General features: G+C 48.2%; 1 protein-coding gene across 1 annotated transcript; it reads right to left on the bottom strand.

Annotated features, from left to right (window-relative positions):
* Positions 1 to 446: 446 nt before the first annotated feature.
* LRFN1 (leucine rich repeat and fibronectin type III domain containing 1) lies at positions 447 to 4,579 on the bottom strand. The gene is made up of 2 exons (XM_042438936.1): positions 3,174 to 4,579; positions 447 to 1,329 (listed from the first exon to the last, which is right to left on the bottom strand). Exons 1-2 carry the CDS (start codon positions 4,547 to 4,549, stop codon positions 480 to 482), a joined length of 2,226 nt encoding a protein of 741 aa, XP_042294870.1. The 5' UTR covers positions 4,550 to 4,579; the 3' UTR covers positions 447 to 479.
* Between the last annotated feature and the right edge of the window lie 16,647 nt (positions 4,580 to 21,226).

Genomic DNA, 21,226 nt, shown 5'->3' with positions numbered 1-21,226 from the left:
TTTCGTGTCGTCTGTGCATATGTGTCTCTCCTTGGCCACCCCCCCCTCCCACCCCCCCCCCCCCCCCCATTCCCAGAAAAACTGCCTTCCCCCCTTTTCACTGAACCTCTTCCCTCACTCTTGGGAAAACCCAGCTTACTTTCTCTTTCTGAAAACCACGATTCCATCCTGTCTCCCCTCTTTTTCTTTCTCTCTTTTGTGGCTTGGCTAAGGCACCGCTGCAGAAAATTCTGGAAACAAGCGGTTGTTTTGGGGAGAGGTTGGGGGATGCGCCGGATCCACCCCCTCCTCTCGAGTAGTTCAGCCTGTTCCCCCTTTCCTTTTGTCTTCTCCCTCCCACCCACAGGTCCTCTCCCCCCATTGGTTGTGCGTCCGGCAGTCCCTTGCCCAATCCTGATACCCCCCACCCACCCCATAACCCCCCATCCCACCCACCCGCCCCATCTCAGACTGTGCTTTCCAGCATCCACTCCGTGCTGCTAAAAGTCACCCTCCTGTGACTCAAAGGACACTCTTCCGAGTTCAACTGAGAGGTGGACATGTGTCTTTTTGTCCGTGCCCGACGAGGGTAGCTGTGACTCTGGAACAGTGAGTAATCCCCGTCGAAGGAGTGACGGTGGTGGTGAGTCCTGGACAGCTCGCGGGGGAAGACCCCCGACCCGCTGCCCCCCCAACTTGGCACGGAGGTGGGGCCCTGCGCCGGCATCCTTGACAAGACACAAGGAGACCGAGGAGCCGCTCATGCTGCCGTCCATCTTCCTTTCTTCTGAGGTCAAGACAGCCACCGTCTGGAGGTCCGAGGCCATCTTGGCTGACCGCTTATCCACCTCAGTCAAGGCAATGATGTCCTGGCCATTGGGGACTTCTTCCTTGGTTTCCCCCATGAACAAGGGCTCCTTGCAAGTCATCTCTTGGAGAGTTTCGTATTTGTCCTCCCCAACCTTGGAGGCCGAATGGGGCAAGGTGGTGGTGGTGGAGGAAGGCTGGCTCCCATTGGTCTGCGAGTAGACGTTGCTCACTTTGGCTTTCTTGTGCTCATCCTGGCCACTGTAGACCTTGTACCGAATCATAAGAATGATAATGAAGACCAGGACGGAGGCCACAATAATGCCCCCAATTATAATTATCATAGTCCCTCCTAGGAACTGGGTGTGCAAAGAGTGGCACTGGGCACCCTCCCCTTCGGTGGTGAACTGCACGCACCCCACCACTCGGGTGGCCGTGAGGGACGTCACCCCATCGTCGTAAACGGCCAACACGCACAGGTCATAGTCCCGGCCTGCTGCTAAATCATTGACCAGAAAGGTCTTGCTGGAGGAAGGGATCATCCTATGAGAGGGAAGAAAGGTTAGGATTTAAAGAGGCATCAATGAAAAACAGCAATAACAGCAACCAGGGTCAAGAACACAGAGCTGGGCTTTGTTCCCGCTTCCTCTCTCAAAAACAAACTGAGATCCGACAGCAGAGGGCAACTCTGTCTGGGCAGTAACACATCATTCCTTGCCCCTAGCAGCTGTCAAGACCATCCAGGGGCAAATGCTTCTGCTTAATAATGGGAAGGAGAGAGAAGCAGGAGGTGATACAGACCATGAAGTAACAGTTGGACTCAGCTGGCAAGGGAAAGAAATGGTGCTCAGAGCACAGGTGCCTCCTTCTTTTACTTCCCCTGTAAGCCTAGAGTGGCTGAATTGCCTCTCATCCTTCATCCTTCCTCCCTTTCCCACTTGTGAGAAACAACTCCAGCAGTCCCTCCTGGGCTTGACAACTCTTGCGGGAAGCAGGTCTGGGGCAGATCACAAGAGAATAGCCCCTGAGCCCAATTCAAAAGGGGATATATATGTCTATGTTATTATGCCGGTGATGAACATCTATAGTTTTCAAATAAAGCTTTTCTGTTTTTACTACTCAAAGTCTGGTACATGACTTTGGCTCATTCTGGGGCTGCCAGAGAAAGAGAGGTGAAGAACCGCAAGCCTAACACCCACCCATAATGGAGAATCCCAACCACCATCTCTTGCCCGTTTACTGTACCTTCTGTTTCCATATGAGCTGGACTTGTGCCCGAAAAGCCTCCAGGAATCATGGTAGGAGGGAGGCCAAATGGAGCACCACTGACACACATTAGCTGAGATCCTGCATGTGCACATAGCTCCCCCCGCACATTTCTGTGCCCTGCCATCACCCGGCAGCTGTTGTTGTTGCATATGGGGTGTATGTGTGTGTGTGTGTGTGTGTGTGTGTGTGTGTGTGATTCAGAGTGTGGAGATGCATTTGGTCTCAGCTCACTCGTGGGAGAAGAAATGAGGGTGTGCACACAGACAGAGTGCATCTTCCTTTTCCTTCCCCCAGGAGCCTAGGGCAGCTGGATCTTCATGATCCCAGTCACCTTTCTTCTCTCTTTTCTGCCCACTGCTAAACAACAGCAGTAAGGGCCCTTTCCAGGGCGGTGGGAAGTTTTTGGACAAAGCACAAGGTCAAGGGAATATCCTTCTTAGTCTACATCCAGAAGGGACAGATGCATTTATAAGCTGCATTTACATGAACGGAAGTCACTAACAGAACGCTGACCAATATTTTGCCTCCATTCCCTATTAAGTTAGAAAGAAATAAACCTTCCTTCTTCTTTTCAGTGGTTCTGGTAGGATCATGGTCCACATTGTGAGACATGCAATTTTGTGTGGCTGCACATAGGTTGATAACCTACATTGCTCATCATAACATAAAAGAGTTCTACAAGGAGAACTCTTCCTGTTATGGTTTCTTCCCGCCAGCCCACAGTTAGGGATCGGAGAAGTAGCCAGACACATATTGAAGGCATCTTCTCCCAAGATCAGTCTCCATCTGGCTCTGGCCCATAGCCAGATAACTTACCTGATACCCCATGTTCTGCACCGGTGATCCTTGCAAAGGATGGAAGAGAATACCAGCCTCTGCAACAACCAAAAAGGCACACCCAGGCCTAAAGTGGACTTTATGCTTGCATATGTCATTAACAGGATGGAAATTGTAGAGAGTCATTGTACAATATGGCAATCTGTCCTGGAACATCAAGATACAAAATTCTGTGGTCTTTGATAATGGCACTGTAAGAGATGCACATGCTAGATATGGCTCTAAACTCAACACATCAAATCAAACTGTTCCACTGACACACACCCCATCACTTTGCTCACCTGTAAACCAAAGAGTCATCCAGGGAGCTGTTGTATTGGATCTGGTACATACGGATGCCAGGGATGTGCCGCTCAGAGGGCCAATGGATGACCACCGAGGTGGACGTCAGATCAGCAGCTACGATCCTCTTGTCAAGGTGATTCTTGGTGTCATTGGAGCCAGACTTGGTGGAGGTGGTGATGTCAGAGGAACCAGGGTCAGGCTCTTTCATGTGGGCAGTGTTGTTGACCAGCAAAGGGAGAGGGACAATACAGATCTCCACGGGGGCAGTGGCTTCTCCAGCCGCATTGGAGGCAATACAGGTGAAGATGCCATTGTCCTTCAAAGTGGTAATGAGGACATCCAGAGTGCCATTGTCATAGACAGTTGCCCGAGTCGTGTTGTGGATCAACTTGCCATCAGGCGCGATCCAATGGATGGAAGGCTCTGGATCTCCCACCGCTTTGCACTTGAGGCTCACGCCTTGTCCTTCCATGATGAACGCCTTGGTAGCGTATTGGCGGGTGATGAGTGGAGGTTCACAGATAAATTCCTCCTCAGGGATTGACCAGAAATACTTGTCCATCAAATGCTCTGGCGATGCACAAGTCTCCAGGTCATCCTCTCGTGTCAGCCTCCGGAGCCAAAGAAGCTCACAGTTGCAGTGCAATGGATTGCCTCCAAAGCTGATGGTCAAGGTGGAAGGATGAGTTCCACGGACATTGGCCAACACTTCAGCCCTCAGGAAGAGGTTGTCAGGGGGCAGCTTGTGTAGCCGGTTGGAAGTCATATCTAACCTCACCAGCTTCTGGAGTTGGGAGAAGGTGCCCTCAGCAATGTGGTCAATGAGGTTGTGGTCCAACGTGAGGGTGTTGAGGGTCACCATTTGACCAATGGCCTCCCATGGCAGTGTCTCTAGGTTGTTGTAGGAGAGATCCAGGTCTTCCACAGTGGAGAGGAACTCGTCGAAAGAGGAAGGCTCAATGTGGCTGATCTGGTTGTTCCCAAGGATGAGGTGCCGGAGGTTCCCCAGCCCTCGGAAGTGTTCATTCTTTAAGATGGCCAAGCGATTGCTGTTCATGTGCAGAGCCCTTAAGGCACGCAGGTCAGAAAAGGCAAAGGGCATAATCTGGCTAATAGTGTTCCTGGACAGAGTGAGGTGTACCAGGTTAGTCATGTTGGAGAAGTCTTTCCGGCGGATGACGGTGATAAAATTGTCTGTCAATCGGAGCTCCACGGTGCGCCGGTCAATGGATGGTGGCACAAAGAGGAGGCCTGTTTTGGCACACAGCATGGTCAAGGTTGGAGAGATGTTCTGGCAGATGCAACGGCCGGGACAGTGCTGAGCTTTTGCCATGGTGCCAAGCATCAAAAGAGGCAGGAAAAGCTTTTCCATGGTACTGGCACACACTGTACCAGTGGAGGCCCTGTGGAGAGGAAAGGTTTGGTCAACAGATTATTACTCATTACTGTGCCTTTGGTCCAGAAAGCCAACTCACTAAGGCTGCATCTGCACTGCAGAAATAATGAAGTTTATGGAATCCTGGGATTTATAGTTTGTTGTGGCACCAGAAGTCTTTGACAGATACGGCTAAATATCCTTACAAAACTACAAATCCCAGAATTCCATAGCTTTGAGCCATGGCAATTAAAATAGTATCAAACTGCATTATTTCTGCAGTACAGGAGCAGCCTAAGTTACTGATTACTAACCTATTACTTTGTACCATCACTATGTGCCTCTGGAAACTACAGGGAAATATTCTCTGGGTCCCCCAAGTGGTCAAATCAGACATTGCACCTTGGAAAATCTGAGCAAATGCCATACCTGGTGCATTACAAAGCAACACTGGTTGCAGTAGGAGGCAGTTTCTCAGATATAGTCAGCATACACAGATACACATGGAGTAACAAGCCGACAGAGTATTGCACTAAAGAGCAGCAAGTTACAGCCAGGAGCATTGCAGGCACAAAAAGGTAACTCCATTCCATTCCAGTTCACTACTTCCTAGCTCTGTTTTGTAGCCATCTAACCATGATGATGAGCACTTCTGCCTTGGGAACTTGTGATAGTTGTACAAAAGTGCCCCTGGCACCCAGGAGTTGAGCAAATGTCCAAAGCCCCCCTCCCAACTGTAACCCTGGTGCTTTCCTGGTGTCATCTAAAACAAGTTGTATGCCTTCCCTTTGATTATGAATTTCTTTTGACCGAACCTACTTTGGTCATAACTGGATGAAGGTAGACTGCTAACTCGCATCTAGTTCAACACTGACCCTAGTTTTGGACTTCTGTTTGGTCCTTGGGAAGGAGATCAGAGGCATAAGGAAGGAAAAGTGACTGATTTTGGACTACCACTCCCAGAATTCCACAGCCAGCACAAGCCCCCTTTCTGAGCTAGATGAGAATACTGACAATTATTTATTCCCAGGTTGAAAAACAGGTTTCTCAACCGGGAAGAATGTGCATCAGGAAGAAGTACCAAATTGTGTACAATTTTCTACTGGAGCTCAGTGCACCCCAAAGGGCTTCACAGGAATTATTTGTCAGGAGACAAACAAAAGGTTGTTTGTTTGCTTGCTTGCAAAATACCACTCTGTTTTCTGTGGAGAAAATGTGTTTCCTGTACAGAAAACATCTTTTTCTATGGAAACCTGTGAACTGCAGGATACCGTAAGTCAACTGCAGTATACAGGACAAAGGAGAAACGTTTCATCTCTCTCATGATGGGGAGAAAGTTATTTGAATTATTCACTCTCGCATGTGAGGCTGAAATTGTTGAAGATTTACCCCCCTCTTCTGAGCTCTGGGTGGATATCCTCAGCATAGAGGGTCCTCCACCCCAAATTGGACACAATACCCCCAATGGTTTTGAGTAAACGATGGACAGAATGATAAGAAATCTTCCGCATGTCCCGATGGAGGGAAATCTTCTGCAAGGGGTCTTCTGCTGGTCCCAACGGAGATATCCCACCCACCCACCCATTGAAGCTTCCAAACCCAATTGTCCAAGACAACTCAACAGATCTGTTCCTTGGCTTGGCGTCGTGATGCTCCAAAGCCATCCCTGAAGTTTTGTTCCCTGCCTGCTCAGACACTTGGCTTTGTCTGCCTCCTGGAGAGGGTGCCATGAGTGGAGGCATGCCATTGTGACGGGAGAGGCGTCGAAGAACCCAGACAAGGAAGAGCCGCTCTGCCTCCTACCCGGGCAGCTATTAATACCATGTCTATTATCCTGCCGGATGTCTGAATTCTCTCTCGGCGGTGGGAGAATTCAGAAGCGCACCGCCTCTCTGACAAAGGCCGTCCGCCTCACGCTCATCTGAAGGGCCCTTCACCACCAGCGATTACCTTGGGAGAAGGAAGCTCTCCTACAAGCAAGAGGATGAGGAGCACAGCATTCACAGAGAGGGAGCGTTGCAGACTCCAAGCGGGAGGGAGGACAGCTATTTGGGGCACGTCCTGCAATGTTTCACAAATGAAAAGCAGGACAAGTGTGGCCAAGCAACCTGAAGGGTAGTATCAAGATGGCAAAGGCGATGAGTGAGGAACAACACACCAGCCAGGAGAGTCTGCAGCAGTCTGCTTTTGCCTGAGCCGACTGGGAAGGGCAAGGTTTATAATAGCCCCTATTGTGGGGCGGCTTGGTCTCGAGTGAGCAATGAAGGTCCACCAGCTGCGCAAAACATTTGCTTCCGGTAGGAACAGAAATTGCTACTTTGGATGCTGCTATGAACATCTGTCTACATTTTGCGGTGCATAGCTGTCATACTGAGTGCCTACAAGTTGAAATTCAGCATGATGTGGGTGAAATGCTGAAATGGAAGAGAACAGACACATCCGTGAGCAAATGCAAAATTGACATAGAGCAGAAAAAGAAAGATTCCCCCATCCCTGCCTTCCTGGAAATTCTCTTGTGCTTCATATCTTCATATATTTAATGCAGAAGACCATATATTGCACCATATATACCACAAAGGCCGTCTTACAGGGGTGTACCAACTACATCCCAGTTGCTTTCATGAATCCAGAAAAGGAGAAGCAGTCTCCTTCGCCAATGTAAGCTGGTTCTTCTTCCCTCAATGTGAGGGATGATCTGGAGCGCATCCAGAGGCATTTGCTACCAGTTGATTTATGGCCGTAGTTCAATAACTACCCTCTGGCCGTGGGGACAAAGCTACCCTTGGGACCTATCAGTCTCCGTCTTACAGAGGCATTGCACAAGATGGTACAGGATACCTCCTTCTGCAACACCCCCCCCCCCCAATACATACAGAGGTAGGAACTGCATTAGATAATGTCACCCATAGGCCTCTAGCCCAAGTCTTCACCGCACCCAGGATTGCATGACCTCCCTAAGCTCCATGCTGCTGCCACTTCGGCAGCTTAAGTACTTTTTTGATCTGGGGCTAGAACTGTAATTACCGTTTTCTTCTATGTCCTTTAGAAGGAGCTATCCTTTTGACTGTGTTTAGCTTTGCAGACAGCAGAGGGAAAGCGACTGCAGCATAAAAGAATGCACCAGACAGACATCAACACAATAGTATCTTCTTCGGAGATAAATAATGGTGTATACAGGGAGAGGGATTTGGCAGGGATCCCGGGTGTAAAAGTGGGGATAACTGTGTCTTCATTTTCATCTCTGAAATATTGGGAGAGAGGGTGGACGACGTACAGTCCAAGTAACACAAGGGCCGGAAACTTGTTGGTGGCATGTGTGTGTGTAACCCATCTCTGGGTCACCAAAGCATATGTTTTCTTTTACACAGTGGTGCCTATTCCTTGCACTTTATTTGCCTTCCCCAAACAGCCAAGCCATCCCTTCCTGCCGAAATAATGCAGTCTGACACTGGTTTAATTGCCATGGTCCTCTACTATTGACTCTTGGATTCGTAGTTCAATAGAGCAGGCTAACTATCCCACAAAACTACAAATCCCAGGATTCCATAGCACTGAGCCATGGCATTATTTCTGCAGTGCAGACGCAGCCTTTATCAAATCATTCAGTGGTGCAATATGTTTTTAGGCAGTTTGCATGATTTCCTTTTTGTTGTTGTAAATTGTGGCAACTGATTTTACAGTAAGTCTGAGAGCCAGGGTGGCATAGTGCTTTGGCCATTGGACTAGGACTCTGGAGACCAGGGTTCAATCCCCGGCTCAGCCATGAAACCCACTGAGTGACTTTGGGTGAGTCACATGCTCTCAGCCTCAGGGGAAGGCAATAGCAAAAGCTCCTCTGAAACAACCCCATGATAAGGTTTGCCAAGTCGGAAATGACCAGAAGGTGTATACAACAACAAAACCCAGAGGGGCTTATGTTACAGGGCAGGAGATGACTTTTGCATCCTCAGCCTCCACACCCAGTAATACCTTTCATTGCACAGTCCACCTTCTCGGACTCCTGCTCTCTCTGACACACTTTGGCTCTCTTTGGCATGCCCTCGCCAGAGCATCTGTCTCCCAAGCTCTCTCCCGCTCCCCGTCACAGTCAGACACGGTACATGGCTATGGCATCAATTCACAGCTGCTTTGTGCTCCTTTCAAGGTCTTCTTTGCAAATGATGGAGGCGCACAGGTTCAGAGGCACGCTGAAATCCGACCGGAGAGAACAACACAGCAGGCTGGTAGATGCACCAGCCGAGAAAATGAAACTCAGGGGTTTTGAAACCTGATCCCATCAAAGGCAGGCCTGGAGAGATGGAGACATTTTCTCAGCGCATCCTCCCTGCATCCTTTGCAATGCTGTTAGTATGTCGGGATTCAGTGCTCACTCAGCAGCTGAGACCCTAAATCCCTGCCTGAATAACTACCAAAGGTGTAATGTTCCACTTGCATTGTGCATGAGTGCCTTCAGGTTGCCCCTTGACTTATGGTGACCCCATGAATTTCAAGGGTTTTCTTAGTCAAGGATCTCGAAGGCAATAACCTTTTGTCTTTCTAATGGGATTTAAAGTCTATTTCCTGGACTGAATCTCCCAGCATCCACATGGCCAGAAGGCAGAAGACCCCACCTGCAAGAATACTCTCTTGTACCATCTAAATTGAGGGCTACAACCGCAATATCTTCACCAAACGCAGTGCTGGACTAACATCATCAATTTCCTTCCTTCCTTCCTTCCCCCCACCTCTCACTCTTTCTCTTGTATCATTTTTAACACTTTTGCTGCTGGAGAAGCCAGTGGAGTTTCAAAAGCTTGCAATGTGTACAATGCGCATTTTGTTTGGTCCAATAAAGGTACCAGTGTTTTATGGATTTTGGATGATAGTGTACTTTGCTATATGGCCAACACAGCTACCCCTGGAGACACACACACACAGAGAGAGAGAGAGAGAGAGAGAGAGAGAGATGGATGGATGGATGGATGGAGGGAAGGAGTTCCATTGCTCCATCTTTGCAGCCCCCTTTTCTGAGCACAATGCAGCGCTCCATCTGCTGACCTTCAGGTGGTCGCCTCCCATCGTCGCTCCCTTCCAGATGGAGATTGCAAGAGACAGCCCACTGGCTTCTGCTGACTCAGTTCCCCAGGGAGCCTGACATGGAAGATGCAGCAAAGGCTGCCAGCCAGGAAGCCTCTTTGCTCCTTGCTGCCTCCCCCCCTGCCCCATACAGCCACGGAGGCAAGCCTGAGCCGCAGAGCATGTTTGTATCTGTCTCTGCATTCAGCGCATTGCTTTGGGTGCCAACGACAATGGTCCATTTCGGCACTGTGTGGAGTGCATCCCTTTTCCAAGAGTGCCGGAATCAGCTTGGCTGTCAACTTGCATGACAGGGGCCAGGAAGATCAACCCCTGAAGAGAAGAGGGATGACAGGCTTGATGTGACTTTTGTCCCATGCGGTGGAGCGTGGCATGATTTTGACCATGCCTGGAAGACCGGTGTGGAAGTGGAGGGAGGAATGGGACACTAGGATGGTGGAAAGCTTGGTTCTCACGCACATGGGCTGGTGGAAAGACGTCAGCAGTCTGCCTTTAACTCTGCTCCAAGATTATAGTGCTTATGATCAGCGGTGTCACTAGGGTTGGCGTCACCCAGTGCGGAAACTCATGGTATTTCCTCTCCATTGACCTCTTCCCAGATCATACGCTACAGAATCCTTAATGGTTTTTGTACTACTGTTACTCATAAATAGTCATTTCCATATACCTCACTGAATCTAATGGTAATAGTTGTGACATAAACAACAAGCAAAATCAAAATTATGCCTTTCAATTACAATATTGTACATGCAGCCTAAATGTGTTACTTAGGAGATTATCACACTATGATACAACAATCATGCTATTGGAAGATAATGGACACATGGCGCTATAGCAATCTATAGTTCCACACATTTGCGTAATTGCACTATAACAAGGAAATAAAAATGAAACGAACATGCAGTCATGTTCTGGATACAAAACCTGATCACATTGCTGTATCTTTAGTATATCCGGATTGGATGTTTCGGACATGTGTCCTTGTCGCGCTATTGCATATGTCTGAAAAATATGGTTCTGACCCAAACAAAAGAAAATTTCTATATTTAACAATGTGATAAATATCCAGTTCAAATAAAATAGTGCCCTATATGTCAAAATGCTACTCATCCTAGCAATGAGAGCAAATTGTCGGTGCCCAAGTGCAGTCTGGAAAGAACTCCCTGATAGCGCTCCATGACAGCGCAAATGCACTGTTATTTGCTTCTGTGCCTTTGCAATAGCACAAATTATTCACGGGAGATGTATTGGATGAATGCAATGTCATGTGAAAATCTTTGCGCAATCGCGCTATAAGCATTGTTTTTCTCCCGTTTCATAACCCCATGTGACAATCTCCTTAGTTCCATGTGAAATCTTGGTAAGATTCTCCTTGCATTGAGCCTCACCCCATTCACACCATCGCTTTGGTGTTTTAAAGGGATGCAGGTGGATATCACAGCCTGTTTCAGTTTCCAAAAGGCAGATACTTAGGGAGCAGTGGGGTCAACCCCTATTTGGTGCTGCAGTCCGCACCCTGCAACGATCCGAAAGTGCCCACAAAGAGCATGGAGTCCATTTCCCCTCCTTGAATCTTTCCTCCTGGCACAACCAGAAGTGATATGCCTTCCAGATCTGGTTTTTGGGTGGAACATGGCCAACTCCTGGGACTGGAGCATCCACAGATTTTGGTATCCGCGGGACACCCTGGGACCAAACCCGAGTGGATAGCAATGGCTTGCCATAAACGAGACGCTCGCCCCACTGCGACAAAAATATTGGGGAAAGGTCCTGTTTCCAGTTGAGTGTGAGTCAGCCGTGCTTCCTGCCAGTCCTTTGCCCAGAGAGAGGGGGGGGGGAAGAAGGTGCTTGTGATGATTCCTCTCCTTTTCATTTGTGGGTGGTTAGTGGCAGCTGGTTGACTGAGCGACAGCAATTAGAAAGGCAAGGCGGGGAGGGGGATAGCCACAATAGCAATCATAAGCCACAGGGGGGCGGTGTGGAGAGAAGTGAACGCAGCACGCGCCAGAAACGAGAACGCACCATAGAGGCAGACGGGGATTTCACAGGGACCTCTGCTGGGAGGAACAGGAATTGCAGCTGATCAGCTTGGACCGAGAACGGCATCCGCTGCAACCTTACAATAAGGACTCCCCTCCCCTCCTACCTGGTGTAGCCAGAGTTCCTCCTCCTTCCAGCTGCGACTTGGGGGAGGGCGAGCAAAGCTGGCACAAGGCACTGCCAAGGCACTTTTTGACACTTCTACCGAGGGGGAAATTAGCTATTGAAAGAAAGCCTTAAGCCTCGAATAAAAAGAGTATAGGCTTTATTACACACTATGCAACTCCACAAAGTGTGTGCCTTGGATACTGAAGAGAAGGAAATTGGTTCGATTAACTCAATTAGGCTTGGGCCAGCGTGTATTATGTGACGCTAGGGGCAGGAGGTAGCTATCCATGGGCTGTCTGTGGCCCGCCGACACCCCATCACTGCCCCCCCTTAGCTTAAAAAGAGACAATCACACACACACGTGTGAGAAGTGTCCGTGGGCAATGGTTGTACATTTAACGTGATTTGGGGGTCTCCCACATTTTGGAGGGGAGCATGAAATAGCGATTCATTTGGAAATCAGAGGTGAGCTTCTGGTTTAGGAAAACAAGGGGTAATAACTACAACCGATATGATTCACCAGTCCCTCTGACATCAGCCAACTAAGACCAGGAATAGATTCACCAATCCCATTGACATCAGTTAGCTAAAACCCAGAGTAGATTCGCCCATCCTACTGACATCAGCCAGATAAGATCCAGAGTAGATTTGCCAATTCTACTTAACTGGATGGTTACTGGGCTCTTCTGATCTATACTGGGCAGATGTGATGCTCATTGGACACATTCAATGTGCATTGGGAACTCTTAACACTTCCTAACCAATGTCTGCTTGCACACGGGGGGGGGGGGGGGGACGCCAATGTGCACTGGTGCCAATCGCGCGTTGGAAAATAGATACCCATGTATAGTAACATCACAACATCCCCCTAGGAAATACAGGTGCTGCAAAACATCTCTGTTCTATTTCCCACTCGCGTATGCCTGCTCACGAAGACTTTAAAAGGCCCATATGGAATTCCAGCCACGGTGTTTGGAAACACCTGGAATAGCTCCTGTGAAAGAACAGTGCCTGCGATACCCAGCATGGATTTGCTGCTCCAGAGTAACACAGCCATAGCTGCCTCGGCTCCTGAAGCATCCTTTTTCTGGCCATATAGGTGTGAATGCCTCTTCTGGAATCCTCCAGGAGCGACGGTTCCCCTTTTTTGCATAGACTCAGAGAGGACACTGCAAATATGCATCATGCAAATAAAGAGCTCTGCCTCTCCAATCTCCATTTCCCTCTCGTTCCCACTGCCCTGCTTTTGTGTAGTGTCTCTGCTTCCGATGGCAGTGTTTAAGGGTTGATGGGATTCCAGCTGGGCCCATTCAGAATGCAAGTTTCTGATCCATTTTATTCTTTTCTTTCTGGAAGCAAAAGGGTGGGGAGGGGGAGGGAAGCCTTCAAAGCAGAGAAGGTTGAGTAGGGTTCATTAACTGGGAAAATTAGAATTGCCCGGGGGAGGCCGCCATTGTGGTTAATTGCACACATGAACTGGGAAACTGAAGCAGGAAAGGGACCGGCATCCATGGTTGCTAACAATGGGGTGATTGGGGCAAGGAGGGGGATAGAGACCCTTGCTGAGAAAGCACAGTGGTGGGGTGAAGCTCAGGGAAAAGTGGGAGTTCAGGGGTGTGGGTTTTCTACACTAAGAGTAGGCATTTTCACCCCCTGCAAAATGGGGTTGAGTAGCAATCCCCCCCTCCTCAAAGATCAGCATTAAATTTAATTTGCACTTTCCAGGTTAATACATAGGTCAGTCTTCTGTGTCACCTACTTAGTTAAGTATACTTAACCAGTTCCTTAGTTATGCTACCTGATTAAGTGCAGTACAACTACCGTATCTGTGGAGGGGGGATACGTTGCTGGACTTACCATGGAAACGTGAAGGGTAACAAAACGAATGACGTTCGGTGGAAATTAACCACAGAGTTGCACTAGAGGACCTAGAGAATACCGTTCTAGGCACTTCTAGGTCCTTCAGCCAGTGGCGTCACTAAGGGGGTGCAAGGGACCCGGTGTGGTGCCAGCCAGTGGGGTAGTAGACACTAGGGGGTGGGTGACTACCTTCCATGTCCCATGTGTCAACTGCCATGTGGGACACTGGAGGGGTGGTGGTGAGGGGGGCATGCTTGGCCCTCTCAGAGGGCACCCCATGCCCACCGCCAAGGCCTTCTAAGTCCCTTGTGGCAACCACCATGTGGGACTCAGAAGACAGCCCTTGCCAAAGCCTTCCAAGTCCCATGCAGCAACTGCCATGCACGAATCAGAAGGCCTGGAATGGGCAGTGGCAGCCTTCTTAGAGGGCCAAGTGCATCCCCCATCTTGCTGCACTGTTCTACTCATGAGTAGAATGGCACCATGGCAGCAAGCTGGGTGTGTGTGCCCTTTTGGCCCCAACCCCTGCACCGGGTGTCATCCCAGGCAAGGACGCCCCTGCTTCCAGCACAACTCTATGGTCAATTTCTGGCAGAAGCATACCATAGACTTTTACTGGTGGACCTGGAAAATGCCTAGACAGGGCATTTTTTAATCCAGATATGGGTAAGTGATCTTTGCAGAATGGGCTTCCTTCTCCCCATTCAGCAGATTCCCCAGTAAAGTAGGTTGGGGAGGGGAGTTATGGATACAGCAGTAGTGACACAATTGCGACTCGGTATCACAGTCATGCATGTGGAACAGTTACCTAGATTTACTCATCCATCATTGACCTGTATTGAAATCCCACAGTTGTAATACAGCACAATTCCATTCTGCCAGAGATCAAAACACAATGAATGACTTTTCCATCAAATTTGGGGGGGTTTGGGTCAGGAGCAGCGACTTAGTTAAGTATACAGAACTAAGTAGCTGATAAAGAAAACTGGACAAAGATTCTCACATTGTTATCCTTCATGCCCCACAAGAAAATAAAATAATGCATAGCTCAGGAAGGGTACATTTGGGATGGCAACACCCAGAATCCTCCCAGACAGCAGGTCCAGAGCATGGCTGGGGATTCTGGGAGGTATAGTCTTTATAACACTGTACCTTTCATCGCACTGCACCTCACTGGAAACCTTGGCTGCATCAGCACTGCAGTGGCTCAATAAATAGAATTCTGGGAATGGTAGTTTTTTTTGTGGCACTAGAGCTCCACTACCATTCCCAGAATTCCATTGCCTTGAGCCATGGCAGTTAAATTGGTGTCATACTGGATTATTCCTGCAGTGTGGAGGAAGCCATTACCCCGCAGCACCCTGATCACCTGCAGAACAGACCTCTGTTTTGCGCTGTGGCCGCTGACTGTTAAGGTAGATCCAGGGAGTAACTACAAGATGTAGCTACACATTTGTAACTATGGCTGTGATGTCAGATCTCTGGCACAGAATTTGAATTCACCCCGCTGCTCTTCCTCGCCTGTCCCTGCTGCCAAGAAGAGAAACTCCCATTGCTCAGCTGCACATTTAAAAACTGGCACTTTGCACAACTCCCAGATGGGCCCAGATGCTGCATTCCCATCAACGGTGCTAAAGGAGCAGAGTGGGTGCCAGACCCATTAGGAGTTTGGGTGCAAGAGCCAAGTTCTTATAAAGGATAATTATTAGCATGTCAGGATATATATATACAGTATATATATATATATATATATATATATATATATAGAGAGAGAGAGAGAGAGAGAGAGAGTGACCCTATCATGGGGTTTTCTCACCAAGATTTGTTCATGAGGCTGAGAAACTGTCACCTGCCCAATCTCACCCAGTGGGTTTCATGGCCAAAAGGGGGAATTGAATCCTGGTCTCCACAGTCGCTAGTCACACTCTCTCAGCCTCTGGGAAAGGCCATGGCAAACCTCCTCTGAACAAATCTTGCCAAGAAAACCCCATGAAAAGTTCACGATAAGTTGGAAACAACAACAACAACACATACATATCTAGAACTCACAACCACAGAGGTCTAGTGTTTCACCAAACTACAAACCCCAGGGCTCCATATGGGGTTTCCACACAGCTAAAGTGGGATCATAGTGCTATAACTCTGCAGTGTGAAAGGGCCCCTGATGAATAAACCAAAACTGAGGAGCAGCAAGTCTTCCTTGGCAATGAGTTATGCTCACTTGCCTCCCTCCTCTCTCTTCATCTCTCCCTTTCTTTATCCCTCCTCCCTCTCTTCATCTCTCCTCCTTCTTTCCTGGCTATTTAACAATAGTAGTACCACCGCACAGGGTTTGACAGCTGCATGCATGGAATGCTATGCACCTGGTTGAAGGATCTCAGCCCTTGCATAAGGAGACACCAGATGCTTCTTTACACAAGGGAGCAAATGGTGCAACAACCAGTGCAACCAGGAGTCACTGTTGGAGTAACATCTCAAGGAGGAAAGAGGTGGCCACCAAGAAACCAGAGAGTGGAGGGGGTTTCAGGCTTCTCCCAGAGACCATCAGAGGTGCCTTTCATCTGCTCAGTGTGCCAGAGAGAAAGATGTGTGTGTGTCCCAGTACTTTCCTAAGCTCACACAATGCCTTGAATCCAAAATAGCTTTTGCGTGTGTGCTCGCATGTACCTAAGCTGGGCTGAAATTCAGCTTGATTTGAGGAGGCAATAAGAGTTAGCAGGATCAGCCATTCTGCCGTCGCCTTCGTTTCAGTCTCCAAAAAGGAAGGGAAGGAAAAAAAACTCCAGCCTCAAATGCTCTCTATTCCAATGCTGCAGAATTGCAAAATACCTGTCGAGGGAGTGTGTCTGTCAGTGTCTGGCCACCAAAGCCCCAAACAGCCATGCTCCCGGCCATCTTATTAATTGTGTGGAACAAGGAATAAAGCAACCAGGTGGCATCACCATTCACCATCACACCACTCCAACCCACCAGCCCCTTATTTTATGTTGTTTTCCTCCTTGGCGCGATCGATGCACCATTTGCTGAAATGAGCCACCCGCTCTCCTTCCCTTCTCAGTCCAAAAGAAAGTGCCTTCAGTTTTTGTCAAGCCGTCAATAACGGCGCTCATGAGAAATTCAGAAACTCATAAATATTCTCTGGAAGAGGATGAAAGGGTGAAAGGGAATATTCTCGAAGCAGAAAATCCATGGCTCGGCTGAGCCAGAGGTACATGGAATACATGGAGACATGGCTAGAGAGATCTTGCTCCTTGCAGGGACCAGGAAGACTAAGTGCTCCAAGTCTGGTATTTATACCCATATCAAGCTCCACCCATCTTCTGATAGCCACTCCCACTTCTTGTAGCCACTCCCCTCTTTATAAGCAGCTGAACTTAGAGGTAGAATCCCAAAATAGTGGCATGGACTCCATCACTTTGAAGTGCAGAAGGGAGCCTGTAGTCTGTTCCACTTTGGACCACAAAGAAAAGGCCATATTTTTCCAGTGCTTGGAAAAATTACTTTTGCAGGACTACAACTCCCAGAATTCTCTAAATGCTAATGCTAACGGTTGGGGAACCTCTGGGAATCTCATTCTTTTTGTTATGATGGTGTGCCTTCAAGTTCTTCCCAATTTATGGTGACCCTAAGGCCAAGGATCTTCTTGGCAAGATTTGTTCAGAAGGCATTTGCATTTGTCTGCCTCTGAGGCTGAGAGAGTGTGACTTGACCAAGGTCGCCCAGTGGGATTCCATAGCCAAGCGGGGATTCAGACCTTGGGCTCCAGAAGCGTAATCCCATGCTCATTTGTTGTTGCTGCTGCTTGCCTTAAAGTCATTTTTGGCTTATTGAGACCCGAAGGTGAACCTATCATTGGGTTCTTACTGTCAGGAAGTTCTTCCTAACGTTTAGGTGGAACCTCTTTTCCTGGAGCTTGCATCCATTGCTCCAGGTTCTAGTCTCTGGAGCAACAGAAAACAAGCTTGCACTATCCTCAATATGGCACCCCTTCAAATACTTAAACAGGGCTATCATATCTCCTCTTAACCGTCTCTTCTCTAGGTTAAACATACCCAGCTCCCTAAGTCTCTCCTCACAAGGCATGGTTTCCAGACTCTTCAGACACTATATGTCTATTGATGTATCTCCTTCTCTGGTGATAGCATCCGCATCAGATGAAACTCTAGTGATGCCACCAGTGTGAGGATGAAACAATTCGGAATATTCACCCCTCCTCTGCTGCAGATAGAGATGGAAGCCCAAAACTGTTGCCCACAAAAGGAACACACTTTCCTGTGAGGTTTTCAGGACTCCAATGCCACGCCAAGCTGCCCTGTGGCTGTGCCTTTTGGTGACTCTGGATCATACAGCCCCACCACCTTCTGTGTTCCCAGAGATTAACAGCCCCTGGCAGGAGGTCGATTCAGACTCCCTTCCTCCAAAAGGTCTGTGCCATCACTCTGGTCTACAGATTTCGACGGCCCCCGAATGCCACATATGGGGCAATTAATTTTTGATAAAGGCCCTAACAAGATGGAAACAGGACTCGGCAGCTGTCCTTGGCAGCACAGATGCTAATCCGGTAATCCATTTACAGCAATAATTTAAAACGCCAGCAAGGGTGAGGATAAAGTGTGTGTGTGTATGTGGGAGTCAGGGAGATACCCGGAGGCAGTCATAGACTGTTACGGCATCTCAAGAAGATCTTTCCAAAGCAGAGATGGAGACTGGATGTGGGTGGGTGAAAGTCCCCACTCTCCATTGGATGCCATTGGAGCAAAACATTATGGACCTCTCTCTTTCCATCTATAGATTGTGTCTGGCACAGCAGTGCCCTTACTGGCCAAAGGTAGATTGGCATATTCCATACTTCATTTTTGCAAGGCAGATCCCAATCTTCAATTTGCAAAGGGATCTTGCAGCACCTTTGAGACTAACTGTGAGAAAGAAGTTGGCAACATGAGCTTTTGCAGACTTAAGTCTACTTCTTCAGATGCATTTGGAAGTAGGTTTAAGCCTACGAAAGCTCACGCTGCCAACTTCTTTCTTTCAGATAGGTCCAAAACACACTGCAGAAATAATCCAGTTTGAGACCGCTTCAACTGTCCTGGCTTAGTGCTAGGACTCCTGGGAATTGTAGTTTATTGTGGCACCAGAGCTGTTTAGCAGAGAAGGTTCAATGACACACAAAACTAAGTTCTCTGAGTTTCCCAGGATTGAGCCAGGGCAATTAAAGCAGTCTCAAACTGGATTATTTTGGGAGTGTGTTTTGGACCTTAGTCTCAGAGGTGTTACAAGATCACTTTGCATATAGATTTTGCAGACTAACATGGCCATATCTTTGAATTCTCGCAATCATCAATGTTTCTGAATAACAACAACAAAAATCACTGCCTGTTATTTAAAAAATGTCTTTAAAAAAAGATCAGTCTTGGTACAACACAAACCCTAGGAGTGTGAAGGCATAGTTCCCATGTTGTTATCTCCCTCCAGCCGCTGTAGAGCCAAAGGCAGCCTTTGAGAATAAGAGGAGATGACTAGAAAGTCACTTCCTGCACAGCTCTCAGAGGAAAGAAAAAATGCAACTGCTCACATTGTGGTTTTTGGCTACAATGGCTTGCATTGTGTGTGTGTGTGTGTGTGTAACACATATACATACACACACAAAATTGTCATCATCATTATCATCATCATCATCATCATTACCATCATTTTATATATATCAACATTGCTGGTTTGAATGTTGTTCCACTCAAATGTTGCAATAGCAATAGCAAGCGCATTTCTATACCGCTTATCAGTGCACTTGAGCACTCCTTTCTCCCTTCCCTTGTACAGCAAGAAGTCACTTTCTGTTATTTAAAAAGGCCTCTTGTGGGGCTGGAAAAAAATCTGGGGGAGGCAAAATGTGGCAAAAACGCAGAAGGCATTTGGGGGGCATCTGAGGGTATTCTTAGCATCCTTGGGGAGCTCAGAAAAACGGTGCTGGGGCTGGATGCACACCGTTTGCCCACCTCAGTGTACAGTCTCAGTCCTGGGCATCAGAGGGAATGCCACGAGGGGTTACTAAAATTCACTGCACGGTTTTGGCCCATTCCTTCCACCTTGTCGCTTCTCCGTTGTGCGTTAGTCACACCACATATGCTGGGATGCTCCCCTTGTTCCTAGCTGTTTTGCTTCCATGGATTTGAGCTGGCAGGAGCCAAAAAAAATGCTCTTTGGCTTGTTTCAAATATATGCCACCATCGCCACCCCCCCTCCTGCTCTGCCCCATTCCCGTCCCTCCGCCGTTTGATGCTTCACTTGGTATTTTTAGCCTGCGCACACTCTTTTCCACCAGTCCACCCTCCGCTGATTGTGCGAGGGTTTTTTTTCACACCTTCAAACCCAGCCAAGAGAGAGACAGAATGAGAGAGAGAGAGCGAATATGAGCTTCCATGGAGATGGATTTCACTGTTGTGCCATGCAGCAGCCAAAGCCTCACGCACCGCTGTGGATTTTTATTTTAATTTAACTTTTTTGGCACTCCAGGAGGAGAGCCCTTGACAAATATAGACCTGCTCACTGAGGATGCTCAAGAAATGCAACCCCCAAGAATATTTGGGCAGAACCCAGCGCACACCCTTCATCCAGTCCTCCTTCCCTGCCACCGTTCATGACCTTATTTCATTTCCCCCATACCTGCTGTGAATATAGAATCAATGACACTGCATGCCTGCATCGGAGAGGGAAGAAACCCACAAGAACAGGAGAGAACAACCACTTCCATGGCCTAGTGGAGTATACAATTGCAGTAAATGTGTGCGATGGGCCACCATGGCATAGTGGGTGCAATGGCTGGAAGAGGGTTTCAGAAATCCAGAGTTCGAATCCCATACAGCCATGGCAACCAGCTGGGTGACTGTGGGCAAGTCCCACCCTCTCAGCCTCAGAGGAAGGCAAGGGCAATCCTCCTCTGAACAAATCTCACCAAGAAAAGCCTAAGGCTGGGTTGCCATAAGTCGGGGTTGATATGAAGGCATATGAACACATTGTCTTATTTATTTTGCACACTCTTCTCTTTTGTTGTTGTGTGCCTTCATGATGTTTCCAACTTATGGTAACCCTAAGGCAAACCTGTCATGGGGTTTTCTTACCAGGATTTCTTCAGAGGAGGTTTGTCATTGCCTTCTTCTAAGGCTGAGAGAGTGTGACTTGCCAAGGGTCATCCAGTGGGTTTCATGGCCGAGTGGTGAACCGAACCCTGGTCTCCAGGGTCAAAGTCCAACGCTCAAACAACTATTTGTTGTTGTTGTTGTGCGCCTGTAAGTAGTTTCTGACTTATGGCAAACCTATCATGGGGTTTTTCTTGGCAAGCTTCTTCAGAGGGGGTTTGCCATTGCCATCCTCTGAGGCTGAGAAAGTGTGACTTGCCAAGGGCATCCAGTGGGTTTCATGGCTGAGCCAGGATTTGAACCCTGGCCTCTAGAGTCATAGTTTAATGCTTAAACCACTATGCCATGCTGGCTCTATTTCTCTTTTTTTTTTAAAGCTGGAAATTAAACTTTGCCCACCACTTTTTTAGACTATATTTTAAAGAATCAAGGGGCTGAATCCTATCAGCCTTGGATA

Source organism: Sceloporus undulatus, chromosome 9 (assembly GCF_019175285.1).
Source record: "Sceloporus undulatus isolate JIND9_A2432 ecotype Alabama chromosome 9, SceUnd_v1.1, whole genome shotgun sequence".
Classification (NCBI taxonomy): Eukaryota; Metazoa; Chordata; class Lepidosauria; order Squamata; family Phrynosomatidae; genus Sceloporus; species Sceloporus undulatus.
The sequence above is the reverse complement of the archived record's forward strand: the minus strand, read 5'-3'. Positions and strand labels throughout refer to the sequence as shown.